Here is an 18,134-nt window from a genome sequence, read left to right on the forward strand (position 1 = left end):
TTTGTGATTTGCTGTTGTGAATCCCAGGAGAATTCACCATTCCCCTTTAGCAGGACTGTCAAACTCTCGGCCCATGGGCCAGATGTATCATGGCCACACCCGGTTTAGCAAAGGGGGGGGAGTCCTGATACATCATGTGATGTCACCGTGACGAGTTTGACACCCCTGCCCTATAGTATCTGTTAATTATAGAGTTTGAAACACTCCTGTGATTTCTTCTCTGGAGATAAACCATGAGTCCTTCACCACTCCAATATGCATTTGAAGTAGGTTGAGCACTGAGCACATCCAGCTTGAGCCAGGCATATTCTCAGAAGGGATGGGATTGGGCAGCAGGCAGGTCACCATCTTGTGTTCAATTGAATTTAGAAATTCAAGGGTATAAAGTAGGGATCTGAACACCTTTAACTCTGTAGTCCACTAACTCAAGGCTTGCAGGTAAGAATACTGACAAAATATTTGAACTAGAACAGAGTAGTAAATCAGTTCTAGAACTCTCTGGAGTTCTAATGATAAATCTTACATAACACAATGTACTGGGAAGTGAGTGGTCTCCCCAAGGGTATATACAAATAGCTTGAAAGTAGTTTGCTCATCATCCTGAAGAATGGAGCCAAAAGCCATCTGTCTGCTCCTCTTCGCTGCTGCCCCCCCACCCCCAGCCTTGCCTGTAGAAAGCCTGACAGTTCAAGGACTCTTGTTGCCAGTCTGCTTTGCTCCAATGTTCAAAATCTTGTCCAATGAATGGATAGTTAATAGTGGTGAGAAATCTGGGGACCAAGGTGGCCTGTATTACCAAATCTTGAATATCTGTTCAAGAACTGCTCAACCCAATTTCCAGGGCATTTATAGCTACTTTGGGACTTGGGACAGTAATGGATCTTGATACAATGTCCAGACATTTAGGGAGAAATCATTGCGTCTCACTCACGCCTCCTGATCTGGAATGGGACACTTAGAACCACCCGCACCCTTTTAGAAAATTCCCTTGTGTGCCACCTTGAATAGTGTTGCCAAAGACAGGAATACATTTACCCTATCAGGATTATCGATGTCTTCTGCTGTGTTGGAATTGAGAGAAGCAGATCTTCTTCACCTGCTATCCACCGTCACAAAGAGACAGGCATCCTTGTCTTGTAAGACACTATTAAAACTGAGTGGAGAACTCATTCTTCCTGTGACTGATATTAGTGAATTAACCAGCTGTGGCAGTCAGCATTTTCCCATGCACCATCCACTGATATGAACAGGAGGAATTTCTCCGCCCACATCCTCAGATAAGCTGACTCCCTCTGAAGGCACTTTGATCAGCTGTCTTTGAATCAAAAGGAATTTATTGTAATCTTTGCCCCTTTTTCTGAAAGTGATTTCAGGACTGGTCATACTGTTCCCATAGTTAGCTGATCAACTGTGTTGATAAAAACTAGTGTTTCCACTGTTATGTGACTATCCAAACATTTACTTTATTCTACTCTCATAAGTGCATCCTAGAAAAATCTATTTACTACTGAAGCACTCTTTCCTATCACTTTTAACTGGGAAAAATGGTGCACCATTTGGCAAAATGTTTTCAACTAAGGTACCTCAAATGGGCTAACTTGCAAAATATGGGATCCATGACGACCATGGAATTAAAATTTTACAAATTGTATAAAATGTTATGATATAAAAATTACCATAAAACAGTTTGATGTAATACAAAATTTCACAAAACGTTTGACTAGTCTATACAATTCAGATGGGCTATTTTCAAGGCAGATGCACCTTTGATTGGATCCCAACTTTTCCAGGAAGGTGGTACATTAGGAGCTCTGTCACTTTTAAAGGCACTGAGAAATCTGGTAAGGAAATATATCTGAAAGTATGACCCAGGCAGTCATGGTTGTCCACTAGATAAAAAAAACTTGATAACGAAGAGAATGTCTCTCAGGAAAGTGTAGTGGATGGATGGGAAGTAAAATGGGACTGCTAGCAGGAAGAGAAGAGATAATTAAGATTGAACCGGACTTTGGAGAAATATAAAAGGCTGGGACACCATACTGGACTTGGCAACTTTAGAACAACTGAATACTTAATGGTTCTAGAGCAGATCCATTGCAGTATATCAGTTACCCAACGGAAGACTGGTAAAGAACTTCAGTGTGTCCCAAAGATCACAAACAGCGATAGGAGGAAGTGTGTCAAAGGATTATGTTTCAGATGAAAGTTGAGGAAGACAAGCCCCTGCCAGAATGGGAAATTGCCAGCCAAATGCAATTAATGCCCTTGCTTATGTTGGGAGGTTTTTAAGAAATAGTAATTATCTATATATAGTTGCAAAATTAAGCTATAATGCAAGTAATGAAGTAATTTGAAAATAACATTGAAATATTGGAAAGGTATATAACAATAGCACTTAGACTTATATACTGCTTCACTGTGCTTTACAGCCCTCTCTAAGCAGTTTAGAGGCAGCATATTGCCCCATGCCATTTGGGGTCCTTATTTTATCGACCTCGGAAGGATGGGAGGCTGAGTCAACCTTGAGACAGTGAGAATTGGAACTGCTGGCAGTCGGCAGAACTAGCCTGTAATACTGCATTCTAACCATTGCGCCACCATAATATAATTGTTTTAGTTCCCATTTATCAGAAAAGGTGCAGGAAGGCAAAACGAAATTAATTAGTGTTCAAAAATTTTAGCATGTGGTTAAGTATTTCTTTCAGCAACATCATTTTCTTTCTTACGTTACCCATAAAAGAAAGATTTGGGTGCTGAGAATCCTATCATTTCTTGAGAACTCTAAATCTTGTGACAATTGATTTATAACAAGATGATATGCCTTGCCCTATTTATTTTGGAAGAAGCATCCAGTCCTATTAGGCTGCCATCTAATGTCACTTAGCTCTCGAGTGATATTCCATGCATCTAATTGGCTAAAGTAACTGCTGATGGAGAGACTCCAGTGCTGCCCTACAGATAGGCAGGTGATAGGACTGAATTAATGAACAAAGAAAAGTTGACATAGCTGATTGTCTATGAACAAAGGTTGCCTACACTGGTACTCCTTGACTTGTGACCATGACTTAATGCAACACTTTCCCCCCTCATCATTAACCAATTATAAGTTAAGTGAATACAGTCCTGCATTTCACTAGGTTAAGGAATTGCCTCCAACTCTGCTCACCCATCTGTCTCCCCCTCCCATCCATACCCTTCTGACTACCTTGTACCCTACTTGCACAGTTCTGGAACTGCCTGCCATGCCCAAGGAAGCTTCAACCACCCAGCAAGTGCCAACAAGCATTCATTTGCTCAGATGCTAACTTACAAAATGTGTCCAAAGTGATCACAATTTAGGTGCTTGGCAGCCCAAAGCACTTATGATCATGGGGTGCTTCAACTCCCACCCACCTATCTCACCCATCTCTAGCCTTTTGGCCACCCTGCGTTCCGCTGCCTCTGCCAGCCCTGGGCTTCCCTAGCCTTGCATTCCACTTAGCATTGTCATGTACTCGGCCTTCCACAACTTCGCAAGAAAGATGCATGCAATTTGGACAAGGCCATTAGGATGGCCTCAGGAAGAAAGGTTGGTATGCCCATAACTACCTTTGTGAAGGACTAGGCTGGATGTGCCTTGTCAAGTAGTAGAAAGACAGCAAATGTTAGCTTAGGCTGGCAGGGCAAGCAGGATGTGGCTGGCTGAATGCAGGATTGCCATAAAGGCAGAGATGAGGAGGATTGGTGGGAGGGAGGTTGAAGAGGAGACAGTTTCTTACCTTACCAAGGCTTGGAGATGGAAGGGACCAAACCGGGCATGAGTTCTCATCTAACATCCAATGGGATTTGGTTAGCAATGGTGACAGGGACTGACAGGATAGCCATCACTAAGTAAAGTGGTCATATGACATTGCAGTTTATGATCGCATTGCTTAACAATGGAAATTCCAGTCCCACTTATCATAGCAACCTGAGGACTATCTGTATTCAAATTATGTAATATTTCAGTCACTTGTATCTCTGCTTTACAGTATTCTGCTGTACATTTATGACTGTCTCTTCCAGTGTGTTGCTTTACAAATAAATTCATTTTTTTCTAATGTTAACAACTCATTTAGGAATGGAATTATTAAAATAACAGATCTGAGGTAAATTCAGTGTTGACTAAAACTCACTTTGCTCCATACTCTTTAGAGAAGATGTCACCTCCGAGTTGCATGAAACAAAAACTTCAGAGTGTTTGGTAATGTTTAAGGCCATTTTTATTTTTTAAAAAACAAACAAACGTTTATGAGTCTCTAGAATGAATAAATTTATTGTTTTTACAAAAAATCATTGTCTAAAAATATGGGGATACAAAGAAACAAGGTATTTGCAGTCAGATGCCTGGTGGTCAACAGCCAGTTTGAATAAGAAATATCCAAATGCACAAAAACAAAAAGCTTTGTAACATATGTTAAAGCTTTTAACCAAAGAGAAATATTGTTTCAAGCATGTTGCAAAAGTTCAAGATTCTGTAGTTAACACTGATTCATTCTTATCACTGGAGATTGATAATACCACTTGTACTAGGAGATGCAGCATGATATGATCAAAAATCAATACACTGAATCATTGTTATAGGCAAATTATATAGGAAACATTGTCTTAGTACTGCAGTGTCTAAGGCACTTTCTGTAAATGTCAATTCTTAGCTAGGACAAAAACGACGCTAGCTAAATGCATTTCACCCAAGTGAAAGCTGAAAATGGGGAGAGGGTAGCTCCACTGGTGTGTTCATTTACAGGCAGTGTCCATTTGCTACCTCTAGCAAACATATACTGATGGGCACCAAGAAAGCTGGCAAGAACTTCAGCTAGCACTCCTATCCCCAGCCTTTCCGGAAGAAAACAGTTGCTTCTGGGAGAATTCATTCAACTTCCATGCTGAGGCTATCCAATTTTTATGGAATATTACTTCAGACAGAGAATCATCAGCATCCTATCCAGATCAACCGACTATTCATGATGTCCAGAGCAGTTTGCCAAGGTGGAAGACATCAATTTGCCAAGGTGGGCAAATGCTCGTTAAGTAGAACAAGCAGTTGGCTAGTTATAATGTGAACTAAAGCTCCTTGGGACATTTTCAAAGTCAGGTGACCTTGGGTCAGCCAGAAAAATGACAGGAACAAGGTCTTGCAAATAAGTAGGGAAGAGAAAACCCACAGAAAGGGAGTGCCACTGCTAGGTAGCTATGCATGCATAGCAAAAAGGCATAGCCAGCTGCCAGAAGTTTCTGCCTGGGACAGAGGCCAGACCCGCTTATCATTCAGTGCCTTAGAAAAATGGCTTTACAATGGATACCTTGAAACAAAAAGCACTGAACAGAGATATTTTAATACATATAAGTAGTGGTACCTATATCCAAAACAGTTACAATATGGCAAAGCCAGGCAGCAATAATGCTTTGACTGACCTGCAATACATGACCTAATGCTATGCCAGTTTTGCCTAAGGCAGATCTAGGCCACGAAAGCAATTTGGTGGCCAGTTAAGTTCTTCTTTCAAACGTACAGAAAGAAGTCACACTCTGGGAATGTTGGCAGTTTTAACACAGAGGGGACACTCTACTCAGTTTGGGCAGCTTGAGGTTCATTGATATCGCTCCCCTTACTCTCTGCATCGTCATCTGAAAGCTCCAGTGATGCTCCTTCAATGTGCAGCTGGCGCCTTCCAGATCGGCTGGAGGAAAAGGTGATCGGGCCTCCTCTCCTGCAAGAAGACACAGTAAGTGACTACCGCAACACAAAGTCCTTTTTTCAAAAATAAAAAAGGAGAAAAGCTCCGAAAAACTGCTGTAAAAATTGACCATACACTAAGTTCCCATCAGTGCAGATCAATCCCCTCCCCTAACCGGTTTTATTTTTTTTTATTTTTTATTTTTTTATTGAAAAAGTTTTCAATTACAAATTTTTCCCCCTTTCCCCCCCCTCCTCCCTAACCCCCCTTCACCCCCCCCACCCCCCCCTGTGACTTCTGCAAAAAAAAAACCTAATACATAACAGATTTTATAATATTTTACCATCCCCTTACTCCCTCCTCCAAATATTGACCCTTACTTCTAATGATATTATTAATATTATTACTTCCCCCTTTTACCATGCTCTTCAAAATAACATTCTATTATAACACTATATAATAACTTCTGATTTAACACAGTAATATTATTATAACTCCCAATTTAGCAATAATCTGCCCTTTTTATTTTTCCTCCTCCCCCATACTTATATCTATATATTAATATAACATTTCAAAACAACCTTCCACATTAAAGCTATATAATAAATCCTACTTTAACATTTAATCTTTTGTGTATATTAATATGACATTACAAAGCAGCCTTCCCATGAATTCTAGTTTTACATTTGTTCTGCGCTATCCATTTCCTCCACTCCCATAAATATATCTCTTAAGCAACCCTTTTCTTGATCTATACAATCAATACACTAGCCTGTCTCCACCCACTTTCCTACAAAATTACCATACACAACAATTCTTAATATCTTTGTTCTTCTGCCCATCCTACTAGAGAATATTCCCTTATATAAACAAAATGAGTAACTTTAAACTTATAGTCCATATAATATCTTCTTTGATATCTTTCCACTGGATTGCTGACTCCATCATCCGTATTAGGGTAACATAACATCCCAGTTGCAACAGAATATTCAAAATCCTCAGTTATCATCTGCCCCCATCAATAATGAATATCTTCATATATATATATATAAAAAAAAAACAACCACCCGAGTGACTTTATAATTGTATTCCATATAATATCTGCAATAGTGGCTTTCTTCAAGATTATTAATTCCCATCGTCATAATGGGGTAACAACCAGATCTTCTGCATGCCTCCACATAACTCTCTTGCCTTATAGCTCAGCATAAATATAATACATTGATAAATGAAGAGAAAACCAAAATAGATAATTCCAATCCAACAGTTTAAGGCCCTTTTCACATCCCAAAATTATGGCACTGCAGAGGTCCGTCACTCTCCTCAGGATGATATTAACCACTACTTCGCCTCAACCAACTCCTCAAATATTCAATCATGTATTTTTTTAAAAAAATAACTGGCTTCACTGTTGCTTAATTTAGAAATTTTTATTTTTGTGGGACCTGTTTCTTTTTTTCCTTTCTTTTTGTGGGTTTGATCTCCATCCTTTCCTTTCTGCAGGTTTTGTATCAACTAGTCGGTTTTCATTCTGATTTATAACTTGATCTTGTTGGCTTTGCTTTTGTAACTCATATTTCTTTTCTGTAAGTTGTGTATCAATTAGTTGATTTCCATGGTTGTCTATGACTTGATGAATCATCACGTTAGAATCCAATGCCGCTTCTCTCTTATTCATAAATAATCCAGCTGAGATGGAGGAATCCAAAGGCAATTCATCTACAAAGGCCTCTGTATCTCGATGTTTTTCCTTTATTTCTAACTCCTTCTGCTTTTCTTGTGTTGTGCATAAAGATGTTAAGTTCATTTTTAAAAATTTTTGATAAAATTCTTCCGCTTTTTCAACAGTATTTAATTGATATCTTTCTCCTTGAAATCTCAATATTATACCAACTGGAACATTCCATCTGAATAAGACATTTCTTTTTTTAAGCTCAGCCACCAGAAAACCAAATTTCTTTCTTTCCAGTAATATCTTAGGCGGTAATTCTTTATATATCCAAATCTTTCTTCCAAACAATTGCAAAGTAGACTTAAAAGATTTCTGCACAATATTATTTCTTATTTCTTTATCTGTAAAGTAAATCACCACATCTCTAGGCAATTGCCTTTGCTTTGCAATCCAGGAGTTTATTCTATAAACTCTATCGATCCTACAAAATACCTCCTCAGGTTGAACCTTTAAAATCCCAGCCAGAACTTCAGAAGATATTTTCCTTAAGTCATCTGTGTTATTTTCCTGTAATCCTCTCAGTCTAATCGCGTATTCAGTAAAATTATATTGCATCATTAAAACTTCCTTTTCAATCCGTTGTTGTATATTTTCTACATTACTAATCTTTAGATCAACTTCCATTTTTGGTTTTTCTTCTAAACTATTATCTTGAATGTTTATCAAATCATTTTCAACTTTTTCAATTTTATTTTTCAAATTGTCCTCAATTTCCTCCATTTTAGACTCTAATAGATTAATATTTGTATCCAACCTGGTGATAAATTCTGAGAGACCATTGGCCACTTTTATAATCTTTCGATGCAAAATATCAAACTTTAATTGCACCAGTTCTTTAGTTTCCTGCTTAAATTTCTCCATGTTCTGATTCATAATCTCATCCCTTCTCACAATCTCCTCCAGAAGAAATTCAATTATATTAAAATCAGCTTTCTGAGACTGTAAGTTAAGGACTTGTTCATATAGTTTGTGGATGGGGGAATCCCCCCACCCCTGCTTGTTTGTCCGGCTTTGTAAGCCTAAACGTCATATTTCCACACAGACAAACTTTTAAAAAGAAGAGAGAGAGAGAAAAAAAGCAAAGCTTCTTTCCAAACGAAATCAATATCAAATCAGGTCTCCAGGAAGGAGAAAACACAAAACACAAAAGTGGAGCTTTTTCTTCAATTGTAGCTAGGAGTATTTATTCCGCTACTTTGTGGCTTAATAAGAAACGGAAGGACTTTCCCTTTTCAGCTTCCCTCCTCAAATTTCGGCAGTCGCCATTTTAAAAATTCTTTTTTCCTTTGGTCAATATCCTTTGCAAAATAAGTATTAACACTTGCAGTTTAGGGTCACAGATCCAGGTCCAAATCTCATCCTCTTTACTTAATCTGTAGTTATCTTGAAAGGCTTGTTTTCGTAGCCTTGCTCTGCAAAAAAGCAGAGGTCTCCCAACGCCCGGAGCAAACGGCGAGTGATATAGGGAGCCTCATCCGCTCGCCCCCAAGAGTAAAAAAAAACTCTGGGGGCTACGCGGAAAGCTCTACCTACACTCACCTGCTCTATCTCACATTTCCTCCTGGAAATGGAGTTTTTCGAGCCGCCTTTCCGTTGTAAAGGCGGCTCTTACAGGCGAAGGGGCTGGTGGTCCCAAGGGACCGTCTGGTGGCTACGAGAAGCAAACCGGAAGTCCTAACCGGTTTTATTTTTAATCACAACAGTGCAGGGGTGAAATCTACTTACCTTCCCTACCGGTTTGTCACGTCCTATTTTTTACCCTCTGTGCATGTGCAGAAGGCTTTGCGCATGCACAGAGGGTTAAAAACCAGGAAGTAACGACATCTGGGTGGGTAGGCGGAGCCTCACGCTGCCGCCGCTACCAGTTCACTGAACCACGCGCCTCCAGCACTATCAGTTCGCGCGAGCCGGACAGAACCGGCAGGATTTCACCACTGCAACAGTGTGCTCCTGCATAAAAGTACAGCAGGTAAACAATTATTTGCACTTGAGATGGAGCTACAAACCTCTTCATCTGCGCTTATAAATAGCCGAGGACATGGGAATTCTACAAATGTGATGTCACTTAATGAGTGGCCAACTTCCAGTGTTACAAAAGCAGCATAAGCCAATTAACAAATCTTTGGAAGCATGACACTCCCTTCTGGTTTACTAATAGCATTGCATTTTAAGTCATAGACAATGAGGACATAGTATCAAGAGAGGGCAACAATGAGGAAATGAGGATTAACTTAACCTTTGCTGCCATCATTTCGAATTGACCTTTTCCTGAAGTTACACAGTGGTATATATATCCAAACTCCTCTGCTCTTTCTTTCCCATAACTCACCTTAGTCTGTTCTTCAGAGTGCTGACCTCTCGGCTAAGGCCTTCATTGGCTTCCGTAGCATCATCTAATTCACGCTGAAGTTTACGACGTGATGCATTAGCACGTGTGGCTTCCTCCTCTGCTTCTTCTAGTTGGCGCTTGAGCTGCTTCATCCTAGCATTAGCTTTCTCCATCTAGAGAAGATAAAGGGATTAATGAAACACTGAACAACGTTCCACTTCTTGTCATGCTTTCACACTGCCATTCAACCCACTGAGTGGCCTGAACTCTTTAAAGAGTAGGAACTTTTTGATTTGTGATCTTCATGTCATATTCACAGGACTTTTTAGGAAATTTGTCCAGTTAAAATGACTATTCTGATGCCATGGGCTGCTCATTTAGTAATGGCAGGAAAAGGTACCTCCACTTCAGGTAATATTTGGGAGGATCTGCGTACCCTGTTAACTGTTCTGCATCATCTATGCAATTTGGTATATTTCACTGTTCACTGTTGTAACATCCACTCATAGCCAGATGGAAAAACATTCAGGTGTCTTAACTTAGCTCCCTTGCTTTTCATAAAACAGACTAACAAGACTCTTGCTTCTGATAAAATTGACTGCCAAGTGTTTGACATTAGCTTTCCTGCAAATTTCTGAAGAACCAAACTAAAAAAAGTTATAGCCATGCATACTTTTCCATGCAATATTACAAACAAACTGAGCTCCATTTTTTCCCCTCCAAATTCTCACTCCTGATCTGTGTGAGATCCATATGAATCAAGCCATTTCCACTCTTCTGGATCAGATGGCCTCTGGCCATGCGCATTGTTTGAATGCGGTGCTTCAAACAACTTACTAAGTATCTCTTTTTCCATAACAAGCAATGAAATGAAAGGTTTTTTTAGTAGCTGTGGTTCTAAGCAGCACCTCCTCACCTGTTCCTTGTATTGGTCTGCATGTCGGCGCTCATCTTCCACCTGCATAAATACCTCCTTCAGTTTCTTCTCTGTGCGGCGTACTAGCTTATTGGCTGCTGCCCTCTCCCTAAAACAAATTAATGAAAGCAGTAATTAAATTATCAGATTTCATGTCTATCCACAGAAAAACTTAAATAGGGCTTCAATATGAAAACAGTGAATTGTATCTTTAGAAAAAAAAAACAAGGATTTTGACCACAGGTAATTTAATCATTCAGTCTCTCCTCCTACTTACTTAATATTGATCTCTTCACTTTTCTACAAATAAAAAAAGCAAAGGGATTAATATAGGTAGTCCTCAACGTACAACAGTTTGTTTCCAGTTACAATGGCACTGGAAAAAGTGACTTATGACCATTTTTCATACTTAGGAGCACTGTAGCATCCCCACAGTCATGTGATCAAAATTCGGATGCTTGGCTCATGTTTATCACAGTTGTAGTGTCCCAGGATCGTGTGATCCCCTTTTTGTGACCTTCTGACCAGCAAAGTCAATGGAGATACAAGATACACTTAACAACCTTGTTACTAACTTAACAATTGCAGTGATTCACTTAACTGTGGCAAGAAAGGTTGTAAAATGGGGCAAAACTCACTTAACAACTGTCTCACACAGCAACAGAAATTTTGGGCTCAATTGTGGCCGTAAGTCGAGGACTACCTGTATTAGTAAAGTTATGTGGAAAAGCTTAAAACAAGTCAAAGTAACTCTTATATCAAACACCTATGTTCCCTGTTGGAAATTTTGTGTGTTTTTAATTAATTTGCAGAAAGAGGAAGAAATCAGTGTTGATGGGTAAAAGTATCTCAATAATTATGTCCCTCTGAAGTGAGAATGGAAACAAAGGAAATGACTTGTTCTAGGAAGATAGTACATTTTTTTTTAAAAAAAAACTCATTAGTCTCCCATATTAAGCAAATACTATAGGAGGTAAAATCCACCTTAAATATTTTCACAAAAATAAAAGGAACAAATGTGATTTTAAGACTCTCAAAATTCTTACACCATCATCAAAGCTTTGACAACTTATCTATCCCCTGCTGAATCATCTAGCTTACCTAAATAGATGTTGAGTGGTGGAACCACATATATTTGTCCTAATTTGAACAAGTTATTTTCTATAATTCAAAGTTCCTTCTTCTGAAAGCTCTTTTTTTTAAAAAAACACTTACTTTGCCTCCTGCTCCAGCTGTTCTTCTACTTGCCCGATCTTTGCTTCTAGTGCTGAAATGGTTGCCTTGAACTTGGATTTGACTGAACCCTCCAGCTCCTGAAGCTTCGCTTTCAACTCTTTGTTGTGCCGTTCTAACTGCTGACGGGCATTCTCGCTCTTCTGGGCAGCACTCCTCTCTGTGGCCAACTCAGAATTCAACGTGTCAATCTTCAGGAAGACAAGCACCGTTATTTAGGTATATCGCCCCTTACCTGGAGAAACCAACAAAACGTTCGAACAAGATTTGGCAACCAAAGAGAGCACCTGCAGAGTGGTTTTGCGGAAGCGGTCATTGAGAAGCTCCATATTGCTTTGCTCTTCCTCTAATTCCTCTTCTAGCTGTGCAATTCGGGCTTCCAAGCGGCGTTTCTCATCAAGCAAGGCAGACCTATAGACACATGGAAGCGATAGAAGGAACTACAAATTTAAGTCAGGAATTCTCCCAATGTAACCAATTCTTACACTGCAACAGGCATCGACACACATCATTTAGGGTCTGTGGTTGGTGAAATGTTCATCTAGCCAACTTACTTTCCAGAGGCACTGTTAGCAATTTCATCAGCCAGTTCATCCCTCTCTTGTTCTGCATGTCGCCTGCCTCGTTCAGAAGCGGCAAGTTCCTGAAAAAATAGTTATTGGCATCTCAGAAACCTTGACAAGGAAGGACATTTTCAGGTATTTGATACAGAGATATTACAGTATGCTCAATAGCTCAGACTCCAATATAATTACTGACATAAATACACTCCCCTCTGGTGCTTAACTACCGTAGACTTCCTGTGCAACTGGGAACTACTTCCTTCAAAAATGATCCAATACATTTTAAACATATATTGTTATAGTTCAAGAGTTTCTGCCCATCTTCCGAATTTTAAATATTCTTATCTGAATTGTAGAAACATGTTCCTTTTTCCAGAATTCTATCTTACAGAATAGGAACGCTAAGAACTGGCAATTTTTCCAAACTTAACTTCATACCTCTTGAAGTTGAAGAATTTCTGCTTCAAGACCTTTGAGCTTCTTTTCATTTTCCTTTGATTGAGCAAAAATTTCATCTCGAGATGCACGGGCCTCTTCTAGTTCACGCTGATAATCTTTCATTTGAGCCTGGAAGGTTTAAAAAAAAAAGCATTTTTCTCCCTGTATCTTGAGAAGTTAACTATATTGCCTCAGTCTAATCTATACACCCAGAGTATATAGAATCTATTATCATAAAATATATTCACCTAATTTCACCCTTCTATTAAAGAAAGATTAATTTTGCAGAGAACATGTGCATAAATTTAGAGACGAGTTGCCTTGTCCTTTCAGATTTTAAGAGTTGCTTTGTTCACCTGCAGTTTGCGCAACTGTCTGATGGCTTCATCGCGGGCCTTGTTTGCTGCCTCAATCTGAGCTTCCAAGTCTTTCAAATCTGCTTCCATTTTCTTCTTGGATGCCACAGCCAAAGCCCGCTGCTTCCTTTCATCTTCCAATTCTGCTTCCAGTTCCCGAACCTACAGAATTAAGGACACATGGTAAGATAAAATGTCTGAATTCAAGATTAACCATTAGTTGAAACCAACCAAAATGAAGGATGAAGAAAGTTCAAGAAATATATCCCTAAACTTATATAATTGTGCAGTAATATCAACTGTAAGTTCCTTGATGCCCTGTAAAAAACTATATAAAGGGAAAAAATAACTGTTTAGAAATCAATATTACTATTTAAGGAAAATAGCCTGCCAGAATAAAAACTTATTAAAATTGTATTTAAGTAAAACTATCAGCCGTAATTGTTAAACTTCATACTGAGGTCAATATAGCATGTTTGTTCACGGTACAACTGCTTCCAAATTAAGACAATGAGGCCTTGTATCATCCTATTCATTCTTCAAAGAAAAACTAAATTTATGATCAATTATGCAAAAAACAAAACCCCTAGTCAAGCAATGATAATGGCTTAATAACATAGCTTCAAAGAAAGTTTCTGAACTATTTTGAGCCCATAAATTACTAACCTTAAGACCCAAGGGGCAATCAACTATTTGAGCTTGTGTACCGAGCCAATGTGATTTTGAAGAGCAAGGATGACAATGGTCCTAAATGAACCATGCCTGCAGTTTGGCTACTTAAGAACAGCTGCCAGAGAATGGACATTTGCTGGAAACAACTAATCAACATTAGGCCTGCATTGTTGTATCTCTGCTTCCTGTTCTGACTGCACTGGACTCTGTGCTGCTGTCCATGTTGTACCCAGCCACATGCACAACTTTGCTCCCATATATATTGCCTGAGATGCAACTCAACAATAAACCGAATATAACTAACTTTGTTGTATTTCTCAGGCTGAAATAGGATAGTTATGGCCAATATATTGTTTATTCAATTCAGTTCTGATTTGTTCAGAAAAGGAGTGTGGGTAGCATAAAGATTAAGGTTGATAAAACGACTCTCAAGGCTACTTCAGATGCCTGGATATTCTAAAGCTAAATAGAAGAACACAACCACCTGTTTCTGTGATGCAATATTTCATGCAGACTATATATCTTTAGAATCTATATAGATATACAGAATCCCTAGCCTAACTATATTTTTCTGGACTATATTTCAATTTCGGGGTGTTCACATATAGCACTCAAAACATGTGCTAGCTATCATGCTTATAAGTGCCTCACAAGATATTCTTCTTTAGACTCTTCCATGGAACTTCCTTGGAGTCAAAAGGAATTGTCATACATCTGGCTGGGGAGCACATTTTACTTCAGGGATAGGCAAAACATTGTTGGCAAGCATCCCCCAAATGTATACCCACAGCTCCCTTAAGAAATACCTCACCGTCACTGAAATTCATGTTTTAAGACCTATAATATGTGGCATATGTATGACACTCTCTTCTTTTCAGAGTGTTTTTTCCTGGGTGTCTGATTTTTATAAATAATGTTATCAGTTCTTTATTTTCTAAATCAATCAAAACACTATAGCTTTTGAACAGTTGCCAGCAGAAACTCAATAGCAGTATGTGACTTGTAAATGAAACATGAATCTCCACTTGTTTTACAATAAAACAAATAAATAAATAAATAAAATGAACATGTATTTATGAATTCATATTCAATTGTACATATCTTAATTCACCTCAGATATAGTTATGTGTTATATGATGCATTAAAGATGATCTAGCTAAGGTGTATAGATCTGGTAGGATTTGGATGAAAACAGATTATTACAAGCATCCTAACTACTATATATACATACACTATAAATAAATGCACATTTAAAAAATCAAGATTATATGCCATGCCATCCATTCCATTTCATAGAAATTCTAATACCAAAAGACCATGAGGTGTTCGCTGAGAAGCACTTTTGTAATGGTGTCTCATCAAAATTGATTTCATGGACATTTATAGTTATCAGAATTTCTAGCCAGTTAAGATTTAAGACAAATTAAGATATGGATAAAACAACATGTAAACTGCAAAAGATTTGGAATCTGGAGAAGATTTTAATTATTGCTTGTTCAAAGGAATGGACTAAGGACACATAGACATGGGAAACATTTAACGTGAACATTTGTATGATTGAATACAAATGTTAAACTACATGTTGGTAGCAGGGGAATTTTTGCTTCTAAAAATTAGAAGATAAAAGACCAATTTTAAATTTAATAAAGCCTAGTGATGATTCAACAAATCAGAAGGGTACATATAGTTCCCTTGAACCTCTGATCAACACCAAATTTATACTTTACTATTTAAAGCCTTACTTGTTTTACTAAGAGTCTCTTCTTCTCCTCATTCTGCTCATCCTTTGCTTGAAGATCTCTCTCGAACTGTGCTTTCATGGCTTGCATGTTCACTTCCAAGCGCAATTTGGCATCTTCTGTGGCTTGCAACTCATCCTCTAGTTCTTCTAACTGTGTTCGCATTTCTTCCACTTGCTGCTCCAATGTACGCTTAGATTTTTCTAACTCATGAACCTGCAAAGTAAAATATATTGATATTATCTTGATAATGGCAACAGAATCAATGGCAATGAGAGAAAGCACAACTCCTACTCCTAACAATTCAAACTGTATAAGTTTACTCAAAATGAAATGCAATGCAGCTGCTAAATCACATTCACAATGCTTTACAATGGCTCCTGTCACATTTATCTGCCTTCAGGAAGCACACAAACAAAAACACTCAAATGGAAAATCTGAAGGCTATATGAATAAAATGAGACAAGAAATGTCAAATGCACACATACTCAACATCAAGACAAACACTTCTGTTGTAAGCGGTTTACAATGCACATAGTTGTTGACACCTGTTTAGAACATTTTATTTTCAACACTTCAAAATCCAGATTCACATATGTTATTAAACTACTTTTCCCCCCCAAACCTTCAGTATATCAAAAATAAGACAACTCACATTTTTGCCAACATCATCTTTGGAGCTCATCAGGTCCTCCATTTCTGTTCGGAGTTGCTTATTTTGTCTCTCAAACTCTTCCTTGGCCTCTAAAGCTTCCTCCAGGGCTCGTGCCAGGGACAGTGCTTTGGTCTCTTTTTCTCGCGCCTCGGCTTCAGCACGGTCTCTTTCTTCTGCATAACGAGCAGATATGTTCTTCTCTTCTGCCAGCATCTATTGATTTCAATAGTCCAAACATGAAAATTTGAAATACTTACATCATCTAATCTTAATCCTGTGGAAATCCAAGCTGTTGTAGTAGGTTGGCATTTTGGCTTTCAGCTCTATTAAGTCCTTTGCTTTGAGGCATACATGCACAGACAGAAATGCACCTATTCTTAATCTACCATAGTGGTCCATATTTGGTCAAACTATCTGTTTTTATGAGTGACATGTTCCATACTTCACAGGTAGACAGTGAAAAATACCCACCCTGATAGATAGATATTATAAAGAACACTTTTAATATTTGCAAATATGAAAAGCTTATCAGGAAATAATGAACTGCCACTTATAACCTTCAGAAGAAAGCAACACAATTTAAATAGTGACATACCTGATCAAATTTCTTCTGCTTCTTCTCCAAGTTGGAAACAATTTGACGTTGATGATCAAGGTCCACCATTAAGTCATCCAGCTCTTGTTGAAGGCGGTTTTTTGTTTTCTCCAACTTATCAAATGCCATTGCTTTTTCTTCTAAACGTTGGCTGATAATTTCCATGTCCTTCAACAGTTTCTTCTTACTCTCCTCCAGCCCTTCAATAGTCCCTAGGTCATCATCAACCTTCTTTTTGGCATCAGCTAGCTATAACGCAAAATAAAGCTTTAATAATTTTTTAAAATAAAATTGGTGAACTAGTTTTACGGCTGCAGAACAGTCTAATTCAGGGGTCTTCAACCTTGGCAACTTTAAGACTTGTGGACTTCAACTCCCACAGTTCCTCATCCAGCTTTGCTGGGAGTTGAAGTCCACAAGTCTTAAAGTTGCCAAGGTTGGAGACCCCGGTCTAATTTACCCTAAGTTGGCAGAAGCATGTCAGTTTATTAATGCAGTTTTTGGCCCAGTGATTATTTATCCAAACCTCTACTATACAGAAAACATGAAGGTGTCAAGACCAGAATCATTTCTTTTAATTCCTTTTCAAGATGTGGAAAGATATATTTAAAAAGTCTATTTTCGTGATTGATAAAGTACTTAAACATTCAGGTCCTTAAAGTCTCAAATGATACATACATACACACATTAATTAAGATAGTATAAACTAGGTCCAAATTTACATTCAAACATATACTATATTACTGATGAGACAAACGTGACTTCTTGAGGACAGCCACATGAAAATTTATTCACAAAAATTAATTTGTTAACAAAAAAAGTTTACAAATGATTTGTGCTTGCTACTCTATTGGAAAATAGTAAGAAACTATTAGGGAAAAGCAACTGCAGTTTCAACTGATCTCACATAAACCCAGGTCAGAATGAAAAGATGTACAAAATGATGCTATGGCTTGTACCTGTCATGGCTTCTCACCTGAGACTGCAGAGCTATTACATGCTTCTCCAAATTCTTTCTTGCTTCTTCCTCTTCTTCCTGCTGGTCTTGCAGATTGTTCTTCTCTTCTTCCAACTGCCGAATCCTGCTACTCAAATTCAGTTTCTGGCGTGTCTCCTCTTGCAGCAGTTCCTGTTATAGAAATTTTAAAATGTACATGCGTTTTACCACTTGGTCTGAAGTACACTTGAACTTAGTCTCCTACATCTATTT

At 38.3% G+C, this 18,134-nt stretch overlaps 1 protein-coding gene across 3 annotated transcripts in view; it reads right to left on the bottom strand.

The window, feature by feature from the left end:
* Positions 1-4,678: 4,678 nt before the first annotated feature.
* Positions 4,679-18,134, bottom strand: part of MYH10 (myosin heavy chain 10) — a 92,689-nt gene continuing 79,233 nt past the window's right edge. For all 3 annotated transcript variants that reach the window (XM_070937450.1, XM_070937453.1, XM_070937451.1), the window contains 12 exons: positions 17,901-18,053; positions 16,925-17,173; positions 16,330-16,542; positions 15,678-15,890; positions 13,264-13,425; positions 12,908-13,036; positions 12,461-12,549; positions 12,194-12,317; positions 11,889-12,097; positions 10,674-10,782; positions 9,758-9,930; positions 4,679-5,729 (listed from right to left, as the gene is read on the bottom strand). In XM_070937450.1, coding sequence (XP_070793551.1) covers positions 5,585-5,729; positions 9,758-9,930; positions 10,674-10,782; positions 11,889-12,097; positions 12,194-12,317; positions 12,461-12,549; positions 12,908-13,036; positions 13,264-13,425; positions 15,678-15,890; positions 16,330-16,542; positions 16,925-17,173; positions 17,901-18,053 — 1,968 coding nt within the window. In that variant the 3' untranslated portion in view covers positions 4,679-5,584. The remainder of the gene's footprint in view (positions 5,730-9,757; positions 9,931-10,673; positions 10,783-11,888; positions 12,098-12,193; positions 12,318-12,460; positions 12,550-12,907; positions 13,037-13,263; positions 13,426-15,677; positions 15,891-16,329; positions 16,543-16,924; positions 17,174-17,900; positions 18,054-18,134) is intronic.

Source organism: Pituophis catenifer, unplaced genomic scaffold (genome assembly GCF_029215685.1).
Source record: "Pituophis catenifer annectens isolate HBS135680 unplaced genomic scaffold, rPitCat1.0.hap2 SCAF_2, whole genome shotgun sequence".
Classification (NCBI taxonomy): Eukaryota; Metazoa; Chordata; class Lepidosauria; order Squamata; family Colubridae; genus Pituophis; species Pituophis catenifer.